Source organism: Leptodactylus fuscus, chromosome 4 (assembly GCF_031893055.1).
Source record: "Leptodactylus fuscus isolate aLepFus1 chromosome 4, aLepFus1.hap2, whole genome shotgun sequence".
Lineage (NCBI taxonomy): Eukaryota > Metazoa > Chordata > Amphibia > Anura > Leptodactylidae > Leptodactylus > Leptodactylus fuscus.
This window is the reverse complement of record NC_134268.1, coordinates 88113499-88141493: the sequence shown is the minus strand read 5'-3', so window position 1 is coordinate 88141493 and position 27995 is coordinate 88113499. Positions and strand designations below refer to the sequence as shown.

The following is a 27995-nucleotide window of genomic DNA, read 5'->3' as shown; positions in this document are numbered from 1 at the left end:
GCGGAGGGGAACAGCAGTGCCGGAAGCGACCAGTGCCCAGCTCAAAGGAGATGCCTGCACGGTGAGTGTTGCCTGATGTGAAGTGAACGTATGTGTCTCACAGGATTACTTCACTGACAGGATATATGTGGGGTGCCAGTCTCTGTGTAGAACTGCACTGCTCACTAACATGTCATACATATATAGTAATAGAAGAGTCCTAAAGTTCATTGATCACTTTATTAGATGGTGACGTCCTCTATAGCTTGAGTATAGAACACTGTGCAGTGCTTCACGCAATTTTGTAGTTATGGGAAACCAGGAAGTCTTTGAAAAAAAAAAAAGTAACCTTTTTTGCAACATATGTCAGACCCTCCTGCTGTCTAGAAGTTCTCCCCGAGACAACCCAAGGAAGTTATCACTTTTAAAGGTTAAGAGAATCAGTTTTATACACTGAAATGTGCAGGGCGGCTGCCATTATATACTCTGAAAGTTGTGCGGGGCCACCATTATATAAAGGTGAGTGGTACTCAACTACTTTTAGTAAAGGTTCATTGACCTAGGTCTGCCATAAAGTAATGGTACGAGCTGAACATGTCCAGTATGGTTCCAGGCAAGGATGCGTCTGACTATTAGATGCACCAGAAAAATTGGGGGGAAAAAATTCTTAATGTGGCATTATACTTTGTGTGGGGGCAGTAAGGAACATTATATAGTGGGTGAGGGGGGATTAAGGAGTATTATACTTTGTGTGGGAACAGTATACTGCCCCATTATTGTTCCTTCTCACAGTATGCTCCTTAGTACCTGCCACCCTCACAGGTTACTGTCTCCACAAATAAGTAACACTAACAGCACCTGGGAGGAATGATTATCTCCCACCCGCCGTCCCCAAGCCCTGACACCTTACACTAAGCAACAAGGATTGGCAAGCGTTCCTGCTGTCTGCGCATCATATTGGGGAAAGATCATGATCAGCTGAGTTACTGATGTGGGTGTGAGAACAAGGAAGGGCAGCATGTTTAATAATGTTTTGCCTTATACTCCCACATCCATAGCAGTGCTGCTCATCACTTGCACTACTCTTTTCTCTGTGCCTGGCTGTCTCTGCACAGGGTCAGGGTCTGTCTGTGTTTGGGATGGTGTATTTTCTCCAGGTAGGTGGCCAGGGAACAAGCTGCTTGTTAACAGTATTTTGGCAGGAGGCCAGGGAAGGTGAAAAAATAAAAACTCCATGGGTTTGAAAGAGTCCTGCAGCTTTCCGTCTCCTGCTCTGTTTTGTGCAAGTAACGGAAACCTGCAAAACGGACTTCCGGGTGTAGATGTGAACAAGCCATTACCGGCAATAATGTGATGTATGTGCGCCTAGAGCCGAGGAAGAAAGTGTGCCTAGGAGTAGTAAGTTAGGTACTGTATGTGGGTCAATGAACTATGTCGGTCCACTGCTTCAGGGACCTATGGACCTAAACCATGGAAAGGTCGACACTACTCTAAACCTAACGTAATTGAGCTGTCTTAAATCCAATCATTTTGGGCAGCATGGTGGCTCAGTGGTTAGCACTACAGCCTTGCAGCGCTGGAGTCCTGGGTTCAAATCCTGCCAAGGACAACATCTGTAAGGAGTTTGTTTGTTCTCCCCGTGTTTGCATGCGTTTCCTCACACACTCCAAAGACATACTGATGGGGGGGAAAAAAAAGAATTTAAATTTGATCATTTCCATTATCAAAAGCACTTCACCTTTTCAGTTTTCACATATAATACAGTAACATGAGATAATAATAGTCAGTTAGAAAATGAGATAATACATCTCAGTCTAACATACCATAAATGAAAAACTGTTATATCAGCACAGTGATAGTACAAAGTATGGTTAGCAAGACAACAATATCCAGAAGTATTGAAAAATCACATCTATGTATTAAAAGACAATGGGTAAAAAATATGCAAATCTATTCTCCAGGATGTAATTAGAACAGTGCACTCTGTATGCCACCCTCTAGAGGGCAGCATACTTAACATCATGCATGTCTCAGTTAAAAAGTCTACTGTCATGATGCAGATTTAATTGCCAAATTAGTATTTCTATTCCAAAAGGAACAGATTCCCAGCTATGGACAGCACAGTTTCGGCCTATTGCGCCTCCTCAGCATAGTGCAGGTACTCTTTAACCCCTTCCCGCCGATGGCATTTTTTGATTTTCGTTTTTCGTTTTTGACTCCCCTCCTTCTAAACCCCATAACTTTTTTATTTCTCCGCTCCCAGAGCCATATGAGGTCTTAATTTTTGCGGGACAAATTTTTCTTCATGATGCTACCATTAATTATTCTATATAATGTACTGGGAAGCAGGAAAAAAAAATTCAGAATGGGGTGGATTTGAAGAAAAAATGCATTTCTGCGACTTTCTTACGGGCTTTGGTTTTACGGCATTCACTTTGCAGCCAAAATGACATGCCCCCTATATTTTGTGTTTCGGTACGGTTCCAGGGATACCAAATTTATATGGTTTTATTTACATTTTGACCCCTAAAAAAAATTCCAAAACTGTGTTAAAAAATTTTTTTTCTAAAAGTCGCCATATTCCGACGGCCGTAACTTTTTTTTATACGTAAGTGTACGGGGATGCATAGGGCGTCTTTTTTTGCGGGGTCGGGTGTACTTTTTAGTTCTACCATTTTCGGGAAATGTTATTGCTTTGATCACTTTTTATTCAAATTTTTATCAGAATCAAAACAGTGAAAAAACGGCGGTTTGGCATGTTATTGCTTTGATCACTTTTTATTCAAATTTTTATCAGAATCAAAACAGTGAAAAAACGGCGGTTTGGCACTTTCGACTATTTTTCCCGCTACGGCGTTTACCGAACAGGAAAAATATTTTTATAGATTTGTAGAGCGGGCGATTTCGGACGCGGGGATACCTAACATGTATATGTTTCACAGTTTTTAACTACTTTTATATGTGTTCTAGGGAAAGGGGGGTGATTTGAACTTTTAATTCTTTTTATATTTTTTTATATTTAACTTTTTTTTTTTTTTTGCATTTATTAGACCCCCTAGGGGTGTTGAACCCCACGGGGTCTGATTACTAATGCAATGCATTACAATGCTAATGCATTGCAATGCATTGCAAAAAAGCATCCTTTCTTTTGCAGGCTGCATAGACCAGCCTGCAAAAGAGACAATTTGCAGACAAGCCTGGGAGCCTGTACAAGGCTCCCGGCTGTCATGGCAACGGGACGTCAGCCCTGGAGCATGCTCCAGGAGCCGGCGATCCCGGACAAAATGGCGGCGCCCATGCGCCGCCGGGAAAATGGCGCCTCCGGCGCCTTTGCCCGCGGCGCCGGAGGGGTTAATGCCTCCGATCGGTCCGGGGACCGATCGGAGGCATTAGAGCCGGTTGTCTACTGCTTAAAGCAGTAGACACCCGGCGGCTATGGCGGCCGCCCGGCTCCCGGGCGGTCGCCATAGTTACAGACCCGACATGCGCCGTACTATTACGGCGCATGTCGGGAAGGGGTTAACTGAGTCATGCTTGATGTTAAGGATGCTGCCCTCTATAGGGTGGCGTACAGAGTGCACTGTTCTCCTAATTACATCCTGGAGAATAGATTTGCACATTTTTTTACCCAGAATCCCTAGCGGAGCAGGAATGGCTTGTAAGTCTCCGTACTGCCTATGTAGGCACACGCTCTCCCTGATGTGTATGATTATCCCCTGACCTTAAAAGACAATTACAATATTGTTTTTAGGGCATAACTAAAGTAAGATGTAGTGGTACATACAAAAACTACAATCACAGTAAAAATTATTTTATCATTAACTTAATTGTATTCTATGTAATTAAACTTGTTTTTCTACATTTTTAGGTGTTCCTGTTTCTCTTTTAATTAAAAAAAAAATAATGAATGAACTGAAGTATAAATATGAGCGCATCGCACCAACAACATTACATGTCCATGCAGAGATTACAACAGCAAGCTTTTATGCCTCTACTGCAGGAGACTTAGATGCTAGGTTAGCCAACCTGGTAGAAGTATTTTTGCTGGAGGTTTATAGGTGCAAACTATGTCAATTTACCAGCAGCTTAAAAAATAAAATATGCCTTCATGTGTCAGATGTGCATCAGCTCGATCAAACCCCTCCGACTGCAGAAAGCAATGAACCAGATGAAAGTGATTCCTTTGGAATTGTAGAGGAAATGACTCAGGAAAACAAAGAAAATGAGGAAAACTTGGATAAAATGCCCTTCTTATACAGAATGTTAAACACTATGAGTCCATCATCATGTGATATGAGTCTTGGGGACCAAAGTGGCAATACAAATATTGTTGGTGCAAGTGAAGTGAATTCTTTATTTGAAGGGGAGCAATCCGAGTTCCCCATAGATGAATCTATGCCAAGTGACTCCATTCCACCTTCAAGCTCTGCAAATTCTCCAAAAAGTAAAGATGAAGATGATGCCCAATGTGAGCACCTGTTGTCTCTGGGTCTGTACCGGATATCTAACCTGAGACCTGTGTCTTTATCAACTGAAGCAAAAGTTCCTCAAAGTAACATGGTAAGAGAATCTGCAAGAACAAGAAGCAGATGTAGAAAGTTTACATTTTTACCTACCCTGTCGGTGGACCATATGAAAAACAAGGCTTATAAGAACAAAAGTTATAAATGTGCAAATTGTCAACTTGAGTTTAAAACAAAAGACACCTACAAAGTACATGTGCAATGCCACAAACATGGTGGCGGATTCACCTGCTTGTATTGTGGCTCCTTCATGAGTGAATGGAGCCCGATGGAAAAACACATAAAAAGCCATCGCCTGGTAAGAAAGAGCTACCAATGTCAGGTATGTGAGAAACGGTTCATGACCCAGAGTGCATGGAAAAGCCACATGAGAGCCCATGACAAGAAGAGTGAAGTGTTCTTGTGCACAAAATGCCCTTTATCATTTGAAAGTGAAAATGTTAGAAACCTGCATGTGACCTGTCATAAAGAAGATGTCTTCAAGTGTTGTCAGTGTGAACTTGTGGGTATGTGCTTCATATGTTTAAAAGGGAGATTATGTTCATGGTTATTCAGTACTAACTCCAGGATTCGCATACATTTTTGCTTCCTCTTAAGCCCTATGTTAAACTTTTAACAACTTCTTCCCTTTCCTTTCACCTTATATTGTCTATTTTTTTTTCTTTCCGTGACTGCTGGTCATTGCCACAGGACAGGTCATCAGTATGTGATGTGTGGGGCTCTGACATCCAGACCCCACACAGATCATCTATTGCAGAAGCGTTCAGGTACGGGAAGCTAAACTAAGGCCTCATGATGCTTAAAACATTTTTTTGTTGCAGATTTTGCTCCATTTTTTTAAAACCAAAGCCAAGAGTGTCTTAAAAAGAAATAGAAAATATATAGCACTTACATTTCTTCCTCCTGCTAAAACCGCTACTGACTATGGCTCAAAATAATGCACCAAATCTTCAACAAAAAAAACTCTTCCACAACGTGTGATCTCAACTCTAAACAAATTTAGTGCTATGATGTAGAAGGAGAAAAGAAACCTCTTCTACATAGGGTGTAAAAAAAAAAAAAAAAAAAAAAAAAATAATAATAATAATAATGCTCAGTGACTTAAAAAAGGAAAAGTATTCTAATACTGTTTTGTTTTTGGTATGTAGCACGACAGGAATATTTACCCCTGTGGACATGACACATCATTAGTGAAAATGTACAAAGAATTAAACAGAACCTTATTTAGCCTTAGACTTTGTTCACACATGTGTTGGAAGTTCTCCATCGAGGGATCCAGCAAATTTTCTGTCATTTTGAGAGCAAGAATGCCATAACACAATGGTGATAGTAGATTGCAGTTTGGAGTTGCCTTGCCACCATGACACCGCAAACCTTTTCAGAGCAATTTTCAAAAAGCTAGCAATAATGTTTTCTGGGTTCTCTTACCTATTGACAAAAACAGTGACATTTTGGCAACGGAAGCACCAATTTTCAAGGGGAAAATACCATTTTATTCAGGTGACCCATAACCAATCTATCTATGTGACTGGGTTAATATGCTGGATTCTGGTGATAGACTCCCTTTAATTACAGTTCCCCAGAAGACACCCCTTCCCCATTAAATATTGTTTTTTTGGGATCTCCTTGATTTCCTTCCCTTTATACTCTGTTGAAGCTGCCTTTCTATAAAAAGGCCACCCCCTAATACAAACAAAGACCACTTTTTGAGCGCCTTTCTCAGTGGGAATGTCTTTGAAAAGACAACACATTGAGCGTACATACACTGGGAGACCAGTGTGAATGCTGCTCTATGCTGTACTGCAGGTTTTATGTCAGCCTAACATGAGAATTCTTGGGGCATTACCATATGGGCTTCAAAGTTTATATTTTGCCTTGGGGAGGAAGGAATGGAAAGGTAGGTATATTGGGGTCTGGGAATGAGAGGGGAGTCGTGCTTGGGTCAAGGGGGAAAACAGTGCTGAGGATCAACAGTAAAGGGATACAGGTATGGGAGCCTGGGGAGGGGAGGGTCATCGGAGGAATTGGGGTCTCCTGTCGATATGTGTGTGTGTTAGTTACTTGTGTACAGTACCAAGGCTGTTTTATTAGTGCTATTCTAGACCCAGTTCTGTATAATATACTGTTGTAATACCAAACAAACACATGATTTTGGGCTCTTTCATCAGTATTTGTGACATTTGGGGGGATTGTATATGATCACTGACTACATTAGACACGTTAACCTGCATTCTGCATTATTTTATTTTTTTTAACCACTTCCGGACTGCCCATTGGGTATATATGTCCAGATAATGGCTTCCTTTTCTGTAACAACATACCAGTACGTCCAAGCAGTTTTCAGCAGCTGCATGAAATTATGCAGCTGCTGAAATGGGGAGCCAGCTATAACTACAGCCAAAGCTCCCATAGAGAAGGCAGGGAAGGTTTATTACCATTCCTGACCCCTGTGTACACAGCGCTCAATAAAATAATTAAAAAAATAAATAAATAAAATAATAACATGACCTTATTACAGGTTCTAGCCCCACCCCCGACAATACTATACAAAATTAAAATTATCATAACGAGAGACTTTTTTATGAAAGTGGTTTTTTTTTAGTAGCACTTTGTGCTTTTAAATAATAATAATTAAAAAAAAAAACTGAAAAGCTAAAAACAGACCCATGTTCCTCTTCTTTTGTTTATATTTTCCTGGATAAATTTTTTTTTTTTTTTTTTTTTTTTTTTCTGCAGTGCACGTGTTGCTCCAAAAGGTGCCCACTGAGGCTCTGTCGCCCAGGGGCCCACACAAACCTGGAGCCAGCCCTGGCCTGAGGGTTGATGCAGTTAATACCTCACATAGGCAGACAGCTCTAGATTGAAAGACTCCAGGATTGTGCTAACTTTACTCGTAGGATGCATACTAATGTTCTAGCATGAACTTATATGCCTAGAGTTCAAAGAAAAGTAAAATGAATTCAAGAAAAAAAGGTGTTTTTTTTTTTACAGTACATAAACTTTATTGACTATCACTAACATAAGATGAACATAAAATTATTTGCACCTACCGTATTTTGTATTTTTACCACCTTTACAACCTGTTCAATATTCACTCTATTAGAGACTTCTTCTTTTTCACAATTAAAACTTCTTGATGTGGAAATTTTAGACGTGAGTCTGAAGTGCAATGTAATAGTAATTTTTCCTTAGATTATTATCAGTGTAGATTCACATTGGATTGGGAAAATCGATCAATATGGACAAGTTTGAATAAAGCGTAGGCCTCAGACTATCTAGAGCTAGGGGTATTTCAAATCCAGTCAATGTAGTGGGGTTTATTCATGCAATGGTGTCAAGAGTGTACTGAGAATGGTATGATCAATGAAAAACATCCAGTAAACCAATTCCTGATATAATCCGAAGGATCAATGTAAATAACTTGTTAATGAAAGAGGTCAAATAAGGAGGTCAAGAATCATTCAGACAAAGACAGGTGCAAACTGTAGCTGAATACAACACTGGGTTTCCAAATAATAATAATACGCCCAGATGCATACATCTCAGAAGGACTAATAGGTACTATCTAAGCGAAACTGAGAAAAAAAAAAAATTGGATCACTGAGCAGAGGAAAATTATTGCCTTGTGAAATTAATCTAGGTTACTGTTGCACAATGCTGATGGGAGTATCAGAATTTGTCACAAGGATCATGAATCGATAATGGTGTTTGTTGGAAAGGTTTCTCGACATATCAAGGGTCATTCCCTATTCATGTCACAAGGATTTGTTTCGGTTCTGAAAGCCCAAAGGAGGTCCAACATGCTACTATTTGGGTGTCTTTATTAAAGTGGCCATTCAGTTTATATAGCCTCTTTTTAGGATGATTGGTATATAATGTGAAAAAAAAAAATTGCAGTAGAGCATAAAAGTTCAAAAAAATTAATGTACTTGTAAAGCTGATGGCCACATAACATACATTTTTTAAAAGCCTTATCTAGCTATAGTCAACAAAAAAAAAATCTAAAGTTATGACTTCCAGAAAACTAAAAGGAAAAAATTGTTTGTCTCAAAAAATAAAATTTTGCCTGATCCTCAAGTTGTTGAGGGACCAGGATGTGTGCTTACTACCTACATATAACCACAATTGTTTAATAGCTGATACGTCCCTCTGCTAAGTGTGTGGGCCTGATAAGAATACTACAATGCCGTATCTGTCAGTCCCATACATACTGAATGTAGCAGCAACACGGGGGCAGTTATTACTCCATTCAAATTGCAAACCTGAAACTCTTCTGCGATCAGACCCTTCCAACCTACCCAGTGGTTGGGTGATAACTTGTTATTGTGGAACAACCTATTTATTAGCTTCTAACATCTTGTAAGCTTGCACTTTTCCTTAAAGAGGACCTTTCACCATTTTTACCAAAGGCAGTTCTATATACTGCCGGAAAGCTGACAGTGCGCTGAGTTCAGCGCACTGTCGGCTTTCCCGATCTGTGCCCGGTGTGAAGAGCTTACGGTCCGGTACCGTAGCTCTTCTATGGTCAGAAGGGCGTTTCTGACAGTTAGCCAGGAACGTCCTTCTGCCTCGCGGCGCCAATCGCGCTGTACTGTGGAGGGGGGAGTTCCTCCCGGCTCTCACAGCACAGCGCGATAGGCGCCGCGAGGCAGAAGGACGTTCCTGGCTAACTGTCAGAAACGCCCTTCTGACCATAGAAGAGCTATTTTCTGACCATAGAAGAGCTACGGTACCAGACCGTAAGCTCTTCACACCGGGCACAGATCGGGAAAGCCGACAGTGCGCTGAACTCAGCGCACTGTCAGCTTTCCGGCAGTATATAGAACTGCCTTTGGGAAAAATGGTGAAAGGTCCTCTTTAAGTTATATGCTCATTATGTGTTTTTTTTTTTCTTTACCATATACATGATAAAATAAATTAATGAAAGTATAATCATAATTTGGGGCTTTTAGTGTCAATCTCGGACACACAAGTTTATACACTAGTATAATAAATTCCCCTAGTCATAATCATTAGAACAGTTTGTTGTCATATCTTTAGCTTCAGCGATGTTTTTGGTGTCAGTGATCAACTAGAACTGCATCTCTGGACTTGTAGGAACATTAAACATAGAAAATGCGCAAAAATCCAGGGGCCACACGGTGGCTCAGTGGTTAGCACTGCAGCCTTGCAGCACTGGGTCCTGGTGTTCAAATCCCACCAAGGGAAAAAAAACATCTGAAAGGAGTTTGTATGTTCTCCTTGTGTCTGCATGGATTTCCATCCCATATTCCAAAAAAAAACATACTGATAGGGAAAAATGTACATTGTGATCTCGATGTGGGGCTCACAATCTACATTAGAAAAAAAAGAAAAGAAAATGCACAAAAATCCCATCAAATCCTGCTTTAATTTCCTCCTTTTCTTTGATCTTATGTAGGCTCATATTACAATTAAAACTGAAAAATATATGGAGGGATTTCTGTGTTCACTTTCTTCTTCATCACTGCCCTGTGTCTATTATTAAGACAATGGGCTGGAGCAGGAGTTTCTGCACTTGGAGGGCTGCTTTTAGACAAATCATGGCCCTGGGCAAAGTTAAAAGCATGACCCCAAATGCTGACATACCCAATAACACCATTCTATTGAGTCAATTCAGAAAGCAGAGCTGCACTTCCAGATCAGGGGAACAAAAAAAAATCTTCAAAATTATATAGTCATCATATAATACCGCTCAGAACTATTAGAACGATACAGACAACTGCTGAACAAAATGCATGATATGTAAAGACCACTAGTACCAATAATAAACACTGTACAAGTCTCAGATGGTAAATTACCTCCAAATCTCCATTGCCACTACATAGTGACGCAAAGACAAAAGTAAAAGTGCTATCTTTTGTACACATACTTCTCTATTAATAAAAATAAGATCAATTAAAGTGGTTTAATAATATTTTCTGGCCCCAAAACAGTAACAACGACCTATTTTTATCCACACACAATAGAAATGACCACCTTATTTATCATAGTAACCTCTTATAAAGAATAGTCCCTGCCTATAAATAATAGCTCCCTCCCTCTTGCACCGTGATGTATGTGCATAACTTTCTGTCTTCTACAGCAGAGCAGGGACTTTACAGGTTTCAAGATTTCAATACAGTTATAACTGGAGCCCTCGATCCGAGTCACCAGACCAAAAACTGATACTCCAGATCCAGGGGGATCCTTCGAAGTTTGGAGCCCTGGGCAATTGCTAAAACTGGTCCTGGATCTTTGCAGCATCTCTACATGACTTCTTGTTTCTGTTACATCAATAAATTATGCAGACTGACATCAGTGAGGTCAACTATATTTGTTATTTAAGTTTAGTGTTCATTTTTAGGTATAGTGTTCCTCTACAAACCAGCAGAAACCAAAGACTTCCTTTCTTGATCTCCTACAACCTGCCCTTGAAATTCTGCTTGGATTCTCTGTCTCTTTGCTGTTACACCAATAATATAGGATAGAGTAAAATATTAACCATTCTGTTTTATTTCTATTACTACGCAGAACAAGAATGGAGCAAACTATATGAGCATTTGTCTACACATGACAGTAGCGTGGAACCCTTCACATGTAGCACCTGCAGCAAAAGGTTTTTCACAGAGTAAGTTATTTTATTGTCTCCCTGATACTCTTGCTTTTTGTTCAGAAAATAAGCAATATTTCACTATATAGGCATAGCTTAGCAAGCATATGTTTTCCTTGGGCCCCCCAAATAATATCTTAGTGATTTTTATACATCTATAATTTGCATAAAGAGTTAATGAACATGCATTTTCTAGAAAGCAAACGATAATTATCTGCCTCCAGTCCTATGGGGACATATGCAGAATTGTCTAGAGAGAAAATGGGAATGTTAATTACATGATGATATATTTTTAGCTTCATAAAATATAATATTCAGCTACACAGGATTTCTTTTAACCTATATCATTATTTTATCTGCCATTTCAGCTTCGGTTTAATTACACTCTTGCCTTTAACTATCTCTTACACAGTTACCCACATGATTGATTTTGTAAATTTGATGTCAATGCAGAGACTTCTGGAACTTAGAGTATTGGTGCCTTTTTGATATTTAGGTTTTTGTACTCTAGTTTAAGTGTCTTTTTTAGTTTTGTTTTGTAAAGCTAAATTCATATATACAGTATAATACATTGACTATGTAATAGCATACTGATAGTCTCTCCCCCTGACGAAGCCACTTGTGTGGTGAAACGCGCGTCGGGGCGCGTACCAGTGTATGATATACATGCAAGGTAAAGTCATTTATTCAAAATGCTTATTTTTGTCTGCAATATTACATGAAGATGTTGTTATCTTCAACAATTGTTAGATTTTCTAGGTCTCTCCATGTATAAATCTAAAAACAGCAAATATATATTCCTTTTTCAATTCATGGAGTAACCATAGATCATTTTTTCTATATTGCATTGACTCAGTATATAGCATAGACTTTTCATCAAAGCTTAAGTGTATGTATTTCATTGCACTCATGTGTGGTTGCACCACCTATCTCTAATATCTTGTTCATTATTTATTAATATATTTTTCAAATAAATTTATACATTTTAGAATATTGCTGTCTTCTGTGTGGTAGTTGGCCTTTTTTAGGCTAATTTAGTTTGTATTGATAGTACTACCCCAAATTTGCCCTATATTGTTGTTTAGGATACTATATGTAATAGCATAGATGATGTCAGGACACAAGGGAGCTGTGTGTGAGTACTCTCTCCATGACAGCCCACCGTTAGATTGTTCCTCATTCCTCCGGCTGCCTTATCTTCCTCTCCAGCCTTGTGGACAACCTTCTACATGGCCTCCAGAGAAGATTGGGCTGTGCCAGTCTATTCCCACAACCCCTCTAATTTGCTGCTACCATCTGCAATCTTTTCTACCATTCTCTACCTTTTTTTGGAAAGAATAAAGGATATAAATTTCTTGACATATTGTTCCTCGGTCTATTTGACCTTTTATTCCAGGCAAGGTACATATCTGTCTTTGGCAAGGCATTGAACCATAATTTTCTGCTTATTCTTAGAGCAAAATTGAAAAACACAGCATCTCTTGTACAGGTTTAGGGTCAGAACATCTTATTGTTGTCTAAGCCGCTGTCCGTTATTTGAGGGCAAGTATAAGCACCTTCAACTAAACAAAATGCGAAAAATGTATTTGAGATTCTTGTTTTTTTTTTTCTATAGATCCCAAGTACAAGCCCACTCATGTAAGCGCAAAAAGCAAAAGCCTTTCACTTGTTCGTCCTGCAGTCTAACATTCAAAAACATTCAGCAAATGAGTAGACACCAAAAGCGGATTCATCCCACACAGAATAACAAAGATTGTAAAAAGAAGGAAAAGGAGAAAGTAGAGAGCCAAAATAGAGTTCTTGTCCATGAAGGTTCAGTCAATCCACAAGGTATTACAAAGGGAAAATTCGCTTGTGACATTTGCAACAGGTAAGAATTCTTTCTTTATCCAACTTTTTGATCTTGTGGTCAATTGTTTAGAAGGTAATATGACTTTAGACTCTGCTCTCACCCCTTCCCGCCGATGGCATTTTTTGATTTTCGTTTTTGACTCCCCTCCTTCTAAACCCCATAACTTTTTTATTTCTCCGCTCCCAGAGTCATATGAGGTCTTAATTTTTGCGGGACAATTTTTTCTTCATGATGCCACCATTAATTATTCTATATAATGTACTGGGAAGCAGGAAAAAAATTCAGAATGGGGTGGATTTGAAGAAAAAATGCATTTCTGCGACTTTCTTACGGGCTTTGGTTTTACGGCGTTCACTGTGCAGCCAAAATGACATGTCCCCTGTATTCTGTGTTTCGGTACGGTTCCAGGGATACCAAATTTATATGGTTTTATTTACATTTTGACCCCTAAAAAAAATTCCAAAACGGTGTTAAAAAAATTTTTTTCTAAAAGTCGCCATATTCCGACGGCCGTAACTTTTTTATACGTCCGTGTATGGGGATGCATAGGGCGTCTTTTTTTGCGGGGCCGGGTGTACTTTTTAGTTCTACCATTTTCGGGAAATGTTATTGCTTTGATCACTTTTTATTCAAATTTTTATCAGAATTAAAACAGTGAAAAAACGGCGGTTTGGCACTTTTGACTATTTTTCCTGCTACGGCGTTTACCGAACAGGAAAAATATTTTTATAGATTTGTAGAGCGGGCGATTTCGGACGTGGGGATACCTAACATGTATATGTTTCACAGTTTTTAACTACTTTTATATTTGTTCTAGGGAAAGGGGGGTGATTTGAACTTTTAATACTTTTTATATTTTTTTATATTTTTTTTTACTTTTTTTTTTTTTTCATTTATTAGACTCCCTAGGGGTGTTGAACCCCAGGGGGTCTGATCACTAATGCAATGCATTACAATGCTAATGCATTGCAATGCATTGCAAAAAAGCATCATCTCTTTTGCAGGCTGTATACACCAGCCTGCAAAAGAGAGAATTTGCAGACCGGCTGGGAGCCTTTAACAAGGCTCCTGGCTGTCACTGCAACATGACGTCGGCCCTGGAGCATGCTCCAGGAGCCGGCGATCCTTGCCAAAATAGCGGCGCCCATGCGCCGCCGGGAAAATGGCGCCTCCGGTGCCTTTGACAGCAGCGCCGGAGGGGTTAATGCCTCCGATCGGTCCGGGGACCGATCGGAGGCATGAGAGCCGGTTGTCTACTGCTTAAAGCAGTAGACACCCGGCGGCTATGACGGCTGCCTGGCTCCCGGGCGGTCGCCATAGTTACAGACCCGACACGCGCCGTACTATTACGGCGCATGTCGGGAAGGGGTTAACCTTCAATCTGAGGTATACATCAGGAAAAAACAGTGAAAGGATGCATGTATTCCACTGTATGAGCATATAGTGGGATATGCCGCATATAAAGCCCCTTCTCTTATAGTTCAGTCACAACAGCAGTGCTCACAGCAGACCATGAGGAACTGTGCTACCACTGCTACTTGAATATGTGCAACAGAGACTGTACTGAAGACCTATCTATTCTTTGCTGAAGTAAGGCATTGTACACCCCACATCTGTGAGACTCACACCATGCAAGCCTAGAATACAGCCACCATATTTGACACCTAGCTATCTGCATTGCAGTGTGAATATAGCCCCTCCTGTGCGCTTGCTTGATCTAACCCTTCACATGGCTGGAGTGTCCATCAGGAGGGCAAACACCCTTATCAGCCAGCAACAACCCTCTGAGGAGCAAGCAGACTTATCTGAGAGACTTGGAGAATATATAGGGGAGGAAATGGGCATAGGGAATAGCAGCAGTATACTATCATTGTCATCATGACTATTAGATATCTATTCCCCCACATATAGCTCTTGCAGTTCACATTTATTTCAAAAGTATTTAGTAAATGATATCAAAAGCAGATAAAAGGATAACAGTACAACGATCTTTAAGATAAAATACATGGAATATGACACGATGATATAATGACAAATCCAGAGTGAAAAGTGCTGGAAAATAATAGGGATAAAAAGGTAACCAGTTATATACATAAAGGTGAGGAAAGAGTGGTGGGCAGCGCTATAGTGCATACATCAAAGGAAAAGGGGAATAGGGGATCGTGCATAAGGGAAGAAACTTAATCCCAGTATAGAGCTGAAAACCATATAATAGGTCAGAAACTGTTATTCTCCTTCAGGGTTAGAGATGAGCGAATAGTATTCGATCGAAGACTCGTATCGGTCGAATACCTTGCAGGAAAATTCCATTGAATTCAATTCAGAAACCTCCTCGTGCTCCTCGTCCTGCTACTTCCTGAACTTGGAGGATCCAATGTGTCAAACTTTGGTTTCCATGGAAACCGGAACAACATTCCTGTTTTTTTCCCATAGACTAAAATGGTATTCGATATTCGATCGAATACTACTCGCTCATCTCTACTAAGGGTCCATTCACACTGAGTTTTTTTTGGCAAGATTTTGACGCTGAGTCCACATTAGAATCCATGTGGGAAAAAAAAGCCTCTGATTGACTTCAATGGGTTTCTTTTTGAAGTCAATGGGAGACTTTTTTTCCACGTGGATTCTGACGCTGATTCAAAATCAGAGCCAAAAAACTCTTGTGTGAATAGACCCTAACACTGTGAAGTATTACAGTACTATAGAGGTATGAGTTAATTTATAATACATTGTAGTATTAGTAGCATCTGTTCTGCCTGTCCACAGAGCAATGTTATGAAGGTGTGCCTAGAAGTAATGTCTGCTGTGAGCAAAGAAACCGTATTTACATCCTTACATGAGGGCAGTGGGGTTTTTTTACGTAAAACTTTGTAAATTCAGCTGGAGTGCTTGTACCCTGTGTATGCCCTCTTTATGGTGGTTTTATATTGAAATAATCCGGTTCTACAGTGAAAACTAATATGCAGACTTTCCAATAGGTGTCAGTGAAGATCAAACTAATTGCAGCTTGTGGCTTGGTGCAGTATTCCTCATGTTGTTTTCTCCAATATGTCATTGCTGCAGCCTGTAACCTAAAAACAGGTCAAGATATTTTCATGTGAGTCCTCAAAATATCCATGAAAATTTACATGAGGTGTTTTACCATAGCTGAACTTGTAAGTGGAAAATAATTGAATACCGTATATACTTGAGTATAAGCCGACCCGAATATAAGCCGAGGCCCCTAATTTTACCACAAAAAACTGGGAGAATTAAAATGGTCAGAGTTTTTGGGTGCAGTAGGTGCTGGGGAAGAGGAGGGAGTGTTTTGGTTGTCTGTCTGCCCCTTCCCTGAGCTTGAGGACTGGGTTTTTTCCCCCCCCACTTGGAATTCAGCCTGGCTGAATATAAGGCATCTGCAGTGCTCCTATTAACCCCTTTCCGACGGAAGAGGAGCATTGCAGATCCCCTATATTCAGTAGACCGGGCACTTTCAGACACAGGGATACCTAATGTGTTTGTGTTTCGCAGTAATTTTCTACTTTTATATGTATTCTAGGGAAAGGAGTGATTTAGAACTTTTATTTACTTTATTTTTTATTACAATTTTTTTTTTAAAGCTTCTTTTTTTCCCACTATCTTATGGGAGATTCTATACATTACTATTGCGGCTGGTCATACAAACCACCCCCCCCCCCTCCCAAAAAAAGAAAAAAAAAATTTCTTGCTTGACTCGAGTATAAGCCGAGGGGGCCTTTTTCAGCACAAAAACTGTGCTGAAAAATTCGGCTTATACTCGAGTATATGCGGTAGGTACAATTTTTCATGATAACCATAATAGTATGAATATAGTGCAACATGTGATTGGCTAACCTGCAGTGTGGGCCTGTAGATCAAAGCCAAGTTCAGCTCTTTCCAATTGGGATTATATGCAAGATCACCATCATAGAGTCTAAAGCAGGGGTAGGGAACGTACGGCTCTCCAGCTGTTGCAAAACTACAACTCCCAGCATGCATACTGGCTCTGCTGTTCTGGGAACTCCCATGGAAGTGAATGGAGCATGCTGGGAGTTGTAGTTTCACAGCAGCTGGAGAGCCAAAGGTTCCCTAGCCCTGGTCTAAAGTAATAAATTGGAAGAGTATGAAGCACTACTAACAGTTTACACCTTCACCATATCCGCACTCTTTCAGTTATTATACTAGAAGTGTAAGTGAGTATTCACCATATGTAGAATGTTAAGTTTCCACTTTTACAGACATCGTGTAATATTTCATTGGAAGGATACTCCTGCAAAGACTGCACTTGCATAGTCATCCACTCTTTTAAATGGGTGCCGTACTTGGGTTAGAGCTTACAGAAGGCCTAGTCCAGCTAGGATAACTCAATTAAAAGAATCTTTCAGTCTCTTGTGAAATAATGCTGCTTATATTAATGAAAATGTCAACGATATTCTAATTCTGACTCCTTAAAGGGTTTTTCAGGCAAAAGAATATATTTTTAAAAAAGGTCTGTTAGTGCTATTAATGGGTAATAATAAATAAATAATAAATAAATGCACCCAAATACCTTTTAGCAGTATTTTGAGTGATTTTTGGCTTTCTCTGGGAGCTCCTGGTATCTTCTGCATTTGTTTATTTGGCTAGTTTCCTGCTGTCTTAGGGTCCATTCACACAGAGGAAAATGGTGAGGAATTTGGTGTGGAATTTCAGCACTGAAAAAAAAGCCTCCCATTGACTTCAATGGGTTTCTTTTTCTGCTAGCCTACAATTACCATGATGCATTGCAGTTCTCTCAGATCCCCCTCTCACTTCCTCCCTCACAACCCTCTCCCTCCCATTTCCCTTTCTAGCCCACGGACTACTAGCCTTAGGTACCTAGCTAAGTAACCCAGTCCCCCAACCCCCTCCCCACCCCATCATACTTACCTGTTTTCTCATCCTGGAGATGACTTTGAGGTGCCACTGTCTTCTGCCTGTACTGGGGGGCCAGAGCTGGCACCTGCACGATAGAATGCTGGCAGAAGAGAAGCAGTGGGCCTACCACGCCTGCGCAATAGAACGCTGCTTCTCTTTGCTTATGCTGCCATTGTATTGCGCAGACTCCGGCTCCTTTGTGAAGGAAGCGATGCCCAGTAGAAGAAGAGGAAGTGGACGTTGGTGAGTATGATTGGGAAGGGGGGAAAAGTAGTACTGATGACCTCCCAGCTTCGGAAACAGCGAAACGGAACATTACCAGGAAATCAGAAAATGTGCCTGGGGAAGTCACATGAATACGGGTAAATATGCCTTTTTTTAAAGGGAGTAAGTTAGAAGTTAGGCAGGGGGAAGGGGTTTAGCTTAGTGTTAAAGTTTTAGTTTATGCCGGACAACTCCTTTAATCATTTCATTTTGAAGCAGTAGGTAGAAGCTTTTTTTTTCTGATTCTACTCATAAATGGCCCTGACCCTGACTCCATAGCCCTCCTGGTATTATAATATGCTTTGTATTTTAATTCCTCATCACTCTGAGGATATTAGGTTGCTGCCAGTGAATGACAACACAGTTAGTCCACTGGTCAGCTGAGGCCCGATTCACATCTGTGTTAGGGGACCAGAATTGCCCGATCTGCATGAAATATGCAGAGAGAAAAGACCTGCAAGCGGCATGTCTTTCTCTCTGCATTTTTCATGCGGAAACCACACGGACCCCATTATAGTCTATGGGGTCTGCAGGTTTCCTTCGGTAACTGCTTTTTTATGTGGATAGGTTTCCATTCGGGGGGGGAAAGGGGGGGTCTCCAAGTGGAATCCCCAAACGGAAACCCGAATGCAGATGTGAACCGGGCCTGAGAACGGTTTACAGTTCTATCAGGTCTAGGCAACGCTACATTATAACAAACTAGCAGAGATTTATGTATCACTTTACATTCCAGACTATTTAGTTCAGAAACCTATCCAAGAAACAAAATTGCATCTGATGCTCAGCTTAGAGCAGGACTAGATATCTATTAGTTTGTAGCCTCTGAATGTAAATCATTTTTTTCATAATATCTTGGAAACAAAAGGACTTAAAATGCAACTTATATTAGAAAGTTGTAGAACATTCACACTGTGACACCTCTTTAAACCTATGAAAATCCCATTATTTATAATACAATATCAACTTAAAACTGTGTGAGCATACCCTAAACATTGTAGCATGAGGATGACATTACGTATACTATATACACTCACCGGCCACTTTATTAGGTACACCATGCTAGTAACGGGTTGGACCCCCTTTTGCCTTCAGAACTGCCTCAATTCTTCGTGGCATAGATTCAACAAGGTGCTGGAAGCATTCCTCAGAGATTTTGGTCCATATTGACATGATGGCATCACACAGTTGCCGCAGATTTGTCGGCTGCACATCCAAGATGCGAATCTCCCGTTCCACCACATCCCAAAGATGCTCTATTGGATTGAGATCTGGTGACTGTGGAGGCCATTGGAGTACAGTGAACTCATTGTCATGTTCAAGAAATCAGTCTGAGATGATTCCAGCTTTATGACATGGCGCATTATCCTGCTGAAAGTAGCCATCAGATGTTGGGTACATTGTGGTCATAAAGGGATGGACATGGTCAGCAACAATACTCAGGTAGGCTTTGGCGTTGCAACGCTGCTCAATTGGTACCAAGGGGCCCAAAGAGTGCCAAGAAAATATTCCCCACACCATGACACCACCAGCCTGAACCGTTGATACAAGGCAGGATGGATCCATGCTTTCATGTTGTTGACGCCAAATTCTGACCCTACCATCCGAATGTCGCAGCAGAAATCGAGACTCATCAGACCAGGCAACGTTTTTCCAATCTTCAATTCTCCAATTTCGATGAGCTTGTGCAAATTGTAGCCTCAGTTTCCTGTTCTTAGCTGAAAGGAGTGGCACCCGGTGTGGTCTTCTGCTGCTGTAGACCATCTGCCTCAAAGTTCAACGTACTGTGCATTCAGAGATGCTCTTCTGGCTACCTTGGTTGTAACGGGTGGCTATTTGAGTCACTGTTGCCTTTCTATCAGCTCGAACCAGTCTGGCCATTCTCCTCTGACCTCTGGCATCAACAACGCATTTCCGCCCACAGAACTGCCGCTCACTGGATGTTTTTTCTTTTTCAGACCATTCTCTGTAAACCCTAGAGATGGTTGTGCGTGAAAATCCCAGTAGATCAGCAGTTTCTGAAATACTCAGACCAGCCCTTCTGGCACCAACAACCATGCCACGTTCAAAGGCACTCAAATCACCTTTCTTTCCCATACTGATGCTCGGTTTGAACTGCAGGAGATTGTCTTGACCATGTCTACATGCCTAAATGCACTGAGTTGCCGCCATGTGATTGACTGATTAGAAATTAAGTGTTAACGAGCAGTTGGACAGGTGTACCTAATAAAGTGGCCGGTGAGTGTATATGTGTGCATGTTACTGTCTATCTAGAACGAGACTGCAGCTGTGTATAAAATGACGTTCTATTTCCTCGTACTGATTCCATATGTTCCAGACTTCCCACGGTCCTCTAGATTACCATGCCTATGTAACACCCTGAATTCCTGCTGCTCATTTGCAGGACTTGTCTCTTTGAATCTTAATAATGTGTTGGTAAATTAGGCTGCAGCTTTAATTCCTGTCTGAGAGAGCAGTCGCTCTGCGCTGAGTCAGATTACACGGTTAGCCACCCCGAATGAGATCATATTTGGCTCATTCTCTCACCATCTCTCTTGTGTAGCCACGAGTACAACTTTCATGAGATAGAGAGAAATGCCAGCGGGGAAAGTACTGGGAACGCTATGATAACCCCACTGCACAGGGTTTCAGCTATTCATCTCCTAAATAAACAACTTTCAGTGATATATACTATATAATGGTATTGCTATTAAGTGCGTGCTTGCCTTCTGGTATTTGCTTACTTTATTTGATCTTAATTTTTGGCACTGTTTTACACGTACAAATTTACAGACATATGGTATCACTGTGTGACAATGACAGCCATAAAACTGTAAAGATTGGTATTCTGCCTGCATAATCCTTTTTATTCAGTAAATTTAGTCATAATTACATTCCAGAGATAGTGTTGCCTTCCGGAAATGTTGTTAATAGAGTTTCAAAGCGTTGGAGAAGACCAACAAGCATCTGGCACAATATTTTATCACATCCTTTTGTAATGACTTAAAAATTTGTTTTTGAAACACACTTCTACCAATTTTTCACAGCAATTACCTGCGTGGCAGACGAGACAAGAACGGTATAAAGGATGTTCAGATGTTCACTTTTTTTTTTTTTTGAGAGAGAGAGAGGAGGGAAAAAAAAAACAAAACCGTACACTCACCGGCCACTTTATTAGGTACACCATGCTAGTAACGGGTTGGACCCCCTTTTGCCTTCAGAACTGCCTCAATTCTTCGTGGCATAGATTCAACAAGGTGCTGGAAGCATTCCTCAGAGATTTTGGTCCATATTGACATGATGGCATCACACAGTTGCCGCAGATTTGTCGGCTGCACATCCATGATGCGAATCTCCCGTTCCACCACATCCCAAAGATGCTCTATTGGATTGAGATCTGGTGACTGTGGAGGCCATTGGAGTACAGTGAACTCATTGTCATGTTCAAGAAACCAGTCTGAGATGATTCCAGCTTTATGACATGGCGCATTATCCTGCTGAAAGTAGCCATCAGATGTTGGGTACATTGTGGTCATAAAGGGATGGACATGGTCAGCAACAATACTCAGGTAGGCTTTGGCGTTGCAACGATGCTCAATTGGTACCAAGGGGCCCAAAGAGTGCCAAGAAAATATTCCCCACACCATGACACCACCACCACCAGCCTGAACCGTTGATACAAGGCAGGATGGATCCATGCTTTCATGTTGTTGACGCCAAATTCTGACCCTACCATCCGAATGTCGCAGCAGAAATCGAGACTCATCAGACCAGGCAACGTTTTTCCAATCTTCAGTTGTCCAATTTCGATGAGCTTGTGCAAATTGTAGCCTCAGTTTCCTGTTCTTAGCTGAAAGGAGTGGCACCCGGTGTGGTCTTCTGCTGCTGTAGCCCATCTGCCTCAAAGTTCGACGTACTGTGCGTTCAGAGATGCTCTTCTGGCTACCTTTGTTGTAACGGGTGGCTATTTGAGTCACTGTTGCCTTTCTATCAGCTCGAACCAGTCTGGCCATTCTCCTCTGACCTCTGGCATCAACAACGCATTTCCGCCCACAGAACTGCCGCTCACTGGATGTTTTTTCTTTTTCGTACCATTCTCTGTAAACCCTAGAGATGGTTGTGTGTGAAAATCCCAGTAGATCAGCAGTTTCTGAAATACTCAGACCAGCCCTTCTGGCACCAACAACCATGCCACGTTCAAAGGCACTCAAATCACCTTTCTTCCCCATACTGATGCTCGGTTTGAACTGCAGGAGATTGTCTTGACCATGTCTACATGCCTAAATGCACTGAGTTGCTGCCATGTGATTGGCTGATTAGAAATTAAGTGTTAACGAGCAGTTGGACAGGTGTACCTAATAAAGTGGCCGGTGAGTGTATATACCACAACAGGCAGTCCAGCATGGAAATGCACATAGGACTAGCAAAACAATTAACACAGAGGATATGGGGAGGACGACAAGGAAAAAAGGGAATGGGGAAGGTGGCGGTAGGGGTTAAAGACATACAGTGTCCCAAGAGGACCACACGGCATGGAAAGCTTCCATCGTAAGATTAAAGGAAGCAATGAGAGATTCCACACTACGGACATCCTTCATGCGAGCAATCAACTCGGCTCCTGTAGGGGGAGCACACTCTTCTAGTGGGAAGCAATGAGGGTCTTAGCTGTAGTGCATAAAGAAATAGATTGGATGTCTTCTTCTCGAGATGTCTTGGGGGCAAAATGAAGCAAGTAAATGAAAAGGTCCAGCGGGACATCAGTGAGGATTTTAACCTCCACACAGAAGGATCAGATCAGAGGACAATCACAGAAAATATGACAAACCATGCCCGCTGTGGCCCGGCAGCGCCAACACTCAGAGGCAACACCAGGATTGATGGAGTGGAGCAGGGCTGGGGTGTGGCTCCAGTGCATAAGTAGTACGTATTGGGTTTCCCAAAAAGTTACACAAATAGAGGATTTAGCTACACAGGACAGATAATCTGCCAATGACCAGGAGAGATCTGCCTATACAGGGCCTCCGCCCATTTGGCCATGCATCCTAGAGCTAAGGGGCCCGACCCTCTGGAGAAGAAAGTATCCTATAAATACCAGAAATGAAGCACCCTGTAGAGGTACCAGCTCGAAGGGAGTAGGGACCGAGACCACTGTGGCAACAAATACAGTGGGCACAAAATGAACTATTTGTTGATAGTGGACAGATGTTTCTCTTCTTGTTATCACCAGTTACTGAATAATTAAGAATTGAAGCTTTAAAGCACATTGCACTTAAGATGATATTTGATTATTCTTTATCCTTTAGTCAAACCTTAACTAATTAATGAGTTGAAATGATGAAATTCTGTTTTCTTGGAGCCACTGCAGAGAACTTGTACACTATATACAACAATCTATAGGCAATAGGAATATCTATTGTATGGACATTATTAACCATCGATCAGTTATTAGTGAATTTTTAAAAACTCAGTTTCAAAACTAAGATTACACCTCTATTCACACAACTGTGTGCTTTGTCACTGCGTCCATGTCTTTTTTTCATTAGTCCATAAAGGCACATGTTCACGTGTACGTAGCCGTGCATGTGCACATGGTTGTTGGCCATCTAGTGGCCAATATTGGCAATCATGCCTTGACTCAAATAATGACTGGATATAGTTCTCTCACATGAATAGATATAAAGATCTTTAAGACATTTCCAGCAAAACAAGCTGGTTGGTACTTTTATCCAGGCTATTTTTAGTGGGACAATTTGTGCTCACATGACATAAAGCCAATATATCGCTGCTTATCCCTTTGGTAAAAGAGGCCACGAGAGCTTTTGATTTACTAATATGGGACAATTTTTTTAAGTCATTGAAAAGGACCTTCCACCAACTCCAGTTCTTCGCATCCTTTAATAGGCGCCATTCCAATGATTCCCCCACCCCCACCCCACACACACACACACCATTACCTAGCAATCAGTGCAGTTCTTTTTGATGCCTGACATACTATTTAAAATCTGTACTGTCAGGTGGGTGGTCTCAGGCAGGAGCAGATTGGGGGGGGGGATGGGACAGTTAGAGCTCTCTAAGCTAATTAAAGGAATCCTATCATTCAATCACTTTTTTTTCTCTCTAACACGTCGGAGTAGCCTCAAGAAAGGCTATTTGTCTCCTACCTTTTGTTGTCTTCTCCGTGCCACCGTTCGCCTAAAATCCCATTTTTATCTCGGTATGTAAATGAGTTCTTTTGCAGCACTGGGGGTGGGCCCCAGCGCTCAAACAGCACTGGGGGCATCCCCAATGCTGCAAGAGAACTCTCCAGCGCCGCCTCCGTCTTCCTCTGGAACGAGGTCTTCACCGCATTTTCTTCCGATGGCGGCTTCTAACTTCTAGGCCTAAGGCAAAGCCGACTGCGCATGCTCGCGGCCACAAGAACTGGGATTTCAAGCGAACGGTGGCGCAGAGAAGACAATGAAAGGTGGGAGACGAATCGCCTTTCTTAAGGCTATTCCAACGTGTTAGGGATTGAAAAAAGTGATTGAATGATAGGATCCCTTTAAGCAATGTAAAGAATCTTTTTATGGATATACAAGTAAGCCTGAAAGTACACCAGCGTGGACCTGATCTGCCAGATTTGACTACAAACAGCTACAAGTGCTCTGATTGGCTACCCAACATTGCCTCTTAACAAGTGAATGACATTTTTAGTCTGTCTGACTGTAGGCAAATCTGCTAAATTGGGCACATACCCCAGGCATTTTAAGGATGATCTTTATATCGATAAAATGACTATTATCTCTACAGTGGGTCAATGATGTGTGTCTGCAAAGATATGTTTCTTCTCCTATTAAATATGAGGGACCCCTTTTAGTGCTATTTCTGAGATGAAATGCTTGAAAGAAATGTAAGCCATAAACTGACTCACAGAAGTATTTTTTTTCCCTCTGGCACTATATAGTATACCTTGATCTTTTCATCAATGTTCTTGTCTGCTTTTTTTTTTTTTTTTTTTTTTTTTTTTGTAGATTAGGAGCCCCATATAGGGATCACAATGTACTTTTTTTTTCCTATCAGTATGTCTTTTGTTTTCCATGCAAACACGGGCAGAACATACAAACTCTGTGCAGATGTTGTTCCTGGCGGGATTCGAACCCAGGACTCCAGCGCTGCAGTGCTAACCACTGAGCCACCGTGTTGCCCCTCTTGTCTGCTTTTATTTTGTTTGAGTGAAAAAATGCCTTTTTTTTTTTTTTTCCTTTTAGTAAGTGTTCATCAAAACTGGCATTGCAAAGACATATGGGAGTACATGCTGGAGAGAAGCCATTTCATTGTTCACACTGCAATTATAAAACCAGACTAAAAGCTTCCCTCACACAGCACATCAGGGTCCATACAGGTAAGTGTCACCGGAACAGTTGGGGTTCCTCCACACACAATGTTTTCAATGTACAATGTTTATTCCTGGGCCATTATGTACTGATAGTCCTTTTGCCACAATGCAGGCATAAGCTGTACCTGCTTTTTTTATGCAAATCTATGTAGAAAAATGTATTGTTGATGTGCGCCTTGCTAGAGACTTTTCCAAGGAGTTTTGTTAAGTTGAACCTGCAGTCTTTTGTTTGCATGACCAATACACAGATCGTCAATAGCTCTATTGTTATCACAGGCCTGTGTACCTTCATTAGGCTCCTGGCTGCCATAGGAATAGGATGGCTCCCGCAAATGAGAAGGTACAGGGCTGGTGGGGACAAGCTCTGGAAGGGCTAAATTAGATTTTGGGGGGAAGGGGCCCCTCAGATAAAGCAATGCTTGCAATCGTGGCCATTAGCTGCGTGTGCAATACATCAGAGACCTGTTTGCTATGGCATCCACTCTGCTTCAGAGCAGCCTCCATTTTTAAAGAACCGGCATCTGCCGTACTATTATGGCAGATGTCAGGAAGGGGTTAACCAGGTGTATCTCATGTTATAGTCTATCGATTTAGGTCACACTGCAGCAAAAATTACATTGAGCCATATTGTAGTAACCACAGCTTACACTGGGAGATTATTTTGTTTGCTAATGGATTTCATTATTTTACTATGTATTCTTACAGGTGAGAAACCTTTTAAATGTGAACTATGTTCTTATGCGTCAATAGATTCCAGTTCTCTCCGTCGGCATGTAAGGACTCACACCAGTGAGAAGCCTTACAAGTGTCAATGTTGTTCATATAGCTGGTGAGTTTTATGATTTTTTTTCTCGTTAATAGAAATCCTCTGACAATTCAGTAATGTTTTACATGCCCATACATTATTGTTGAACTAGACCTTGTTGTAGTTGTTCCTAAACCAATCATGGTATGAATGCGTATGAAAGGGTCCTGCAGGTTTCCGTCTCCTGCTTCTGTTTTGTGCAGTAAACGGAAACCTGCAGAATGGAGACCGGGCGCAGATGTGAACGAGCCCTGAGACACTTGGGCTTGTCACAACATGACATAAAAATTATTCCATCGGTGCCCTATAAAAAGGCTTTCATACTACTTTTGGGTAGTTTGTAACGGTATAAGGAGAAGCACCGAGCAGTTTGTAAGATCCTTGGGATGACAACCAATTGGTATCACCCTGGATGGATTAGTTGGATGATGGTGGAATCACTTTTACTCCCAGAAGAAAGTGTGACCCCTTCTTATAGGGTGTGTTTGGATAGCAGCAGAAGCCCTTACATCCCAGATCTGGGCTGCAGTCGTACAGGAAACCAGATGTGTAGTGTGCCTCTTGGTAAAAGATTAGACACATTGCCCATTCAGTATAAAAATACTGAATCGCATAATAAAACTATTTATCCCTGAGCTCAGCACCCTACATAGGACACCTGGCAGATCTACATTCATTATAGGAGTATTCAATATTGTACATCATCTGTGACTTTCAATGGTCAGACCTTGTGTAATGCTTTTCCAATTAACCTCTTTTGCTATAAAGATGATCACTTGGTAATACTCTTTCGAGTAAAATAGTGACCATATTAACATGTGAAAATCTCTCTAATTTTAGTATTCAGAAGAAAAGTCTTGATCTGCACATGCGTCGTCACCACACCGGAGAGATGTTCAAATGCAGCCTTTGCCAGTATTCCACTCCAGACAAGCAGTTACTACATAAGCATACCAAGAAGCATCATACCGATGCAGATCCCCAGCTATCCAGCGAGACGCCTCCTAAAAGCTGACAAATATTTAGCTCCAACATTTGCGACATGAACATGAAACACTTTGCTTCATGTTGAAACACTGAGGTGTTTTCTGGTCACAATGTTTTAGATTAGCATTTTATTACAGAAGTGTGCGGAAGTATTTTCAGATGAATTATTGAAACATTTCTTATCAAAGCTGCAATGTGCTACTTGAAGGATATGGTTTAATGGAGCCTGATGCCTAACCTCTTGTTGCATGTGTGCTGAGCCTAATGACTTCATGTTAAATCACTTGCTCTAATAAGACCACATTGTCCTCCCGGTAATCTTGCAAATGCAAATAAGGATTAACCGCCTTCTGTCGTCTCGTTCCCAGTATTTCCATACCACACCACTGTCTTTCTATCTCTGGGTTTCCATTCTTAGGTTTTTTGTTTTGGATTTTGAAGCCAAAATCATTGTTGGATTAAAGGTATTACTTGTCCCATATACTTTCTCCCACTTTATGTTCCACACCTGGCTTTGGTTTCAAGAACCGTCACAAAAATCCTGAGCGCAACTTGAATAAGGAAATCCAGCGTAAGTGAGCTGCCACACTGTGTTTCGAACACAGTCATAATCCCATTAAGCAGTGGGGCCGCTGATACTATGGACTAAACACTGGTGAATACAGGCTATTTCTCCTTACTGGCCATGTGGTTTTGCTGTTACCGCTTGG

General features: G+C 41.2%; 1 protein-coding gene across 1 annotated transcript; it reads left to right on the top strand.

Moving 5' to 3' along the window:
- The first annotated feature begins 10 nt into the window (after positions 1–10).
- Positions 11–27906, top strand: LOC142200410 (uncharacterized). Its single transcript, XM_075270753.1, has 7 exons — positions 11–61; positions 3848–5008; positions 11034–11130; positions 12728–12982; positions 25366–25499; positions 26199–26322; positions 27139–27906. Exons 2-7 carry the CDS (start codon positions 3883–3885, stop codon positions 27311–27313), a joined length of 1911 nt encoding a protein of 636 aa, XP_075126854.1. The 5' UTR covers positions 11–61; positions 3848–3882; the 3' UTR covers positions 27314–27906.
- The last annotated feature ends 89 nt before the right edge of the window (positions 27907–27995 follow it).

Bases quoted from the DNA above. Each gene is read 5' to 3' on its own strand.
- LOC142200410 (XM_075270753.1), top strand. From the start codon at position 3,883: ATGAATGAACTGAAGTATAAATATGAGCGCATCGCACCAACAACATTA. The intron at 5,009-11,033 runs GTATGTGCTTCA...ATTACTACGCAG, and splicing joins TTGTCAGTGTGAACTTGTGG to AACAAGAATGGAGCAAACTA. The intron at 26,323-27,138 runs GTGAGTTTTATG...CTCTAATTTTAG, and splicing joins CAATGTTGTTCATATAGCTG to TATTCAGAAGAAAAGTCTTG.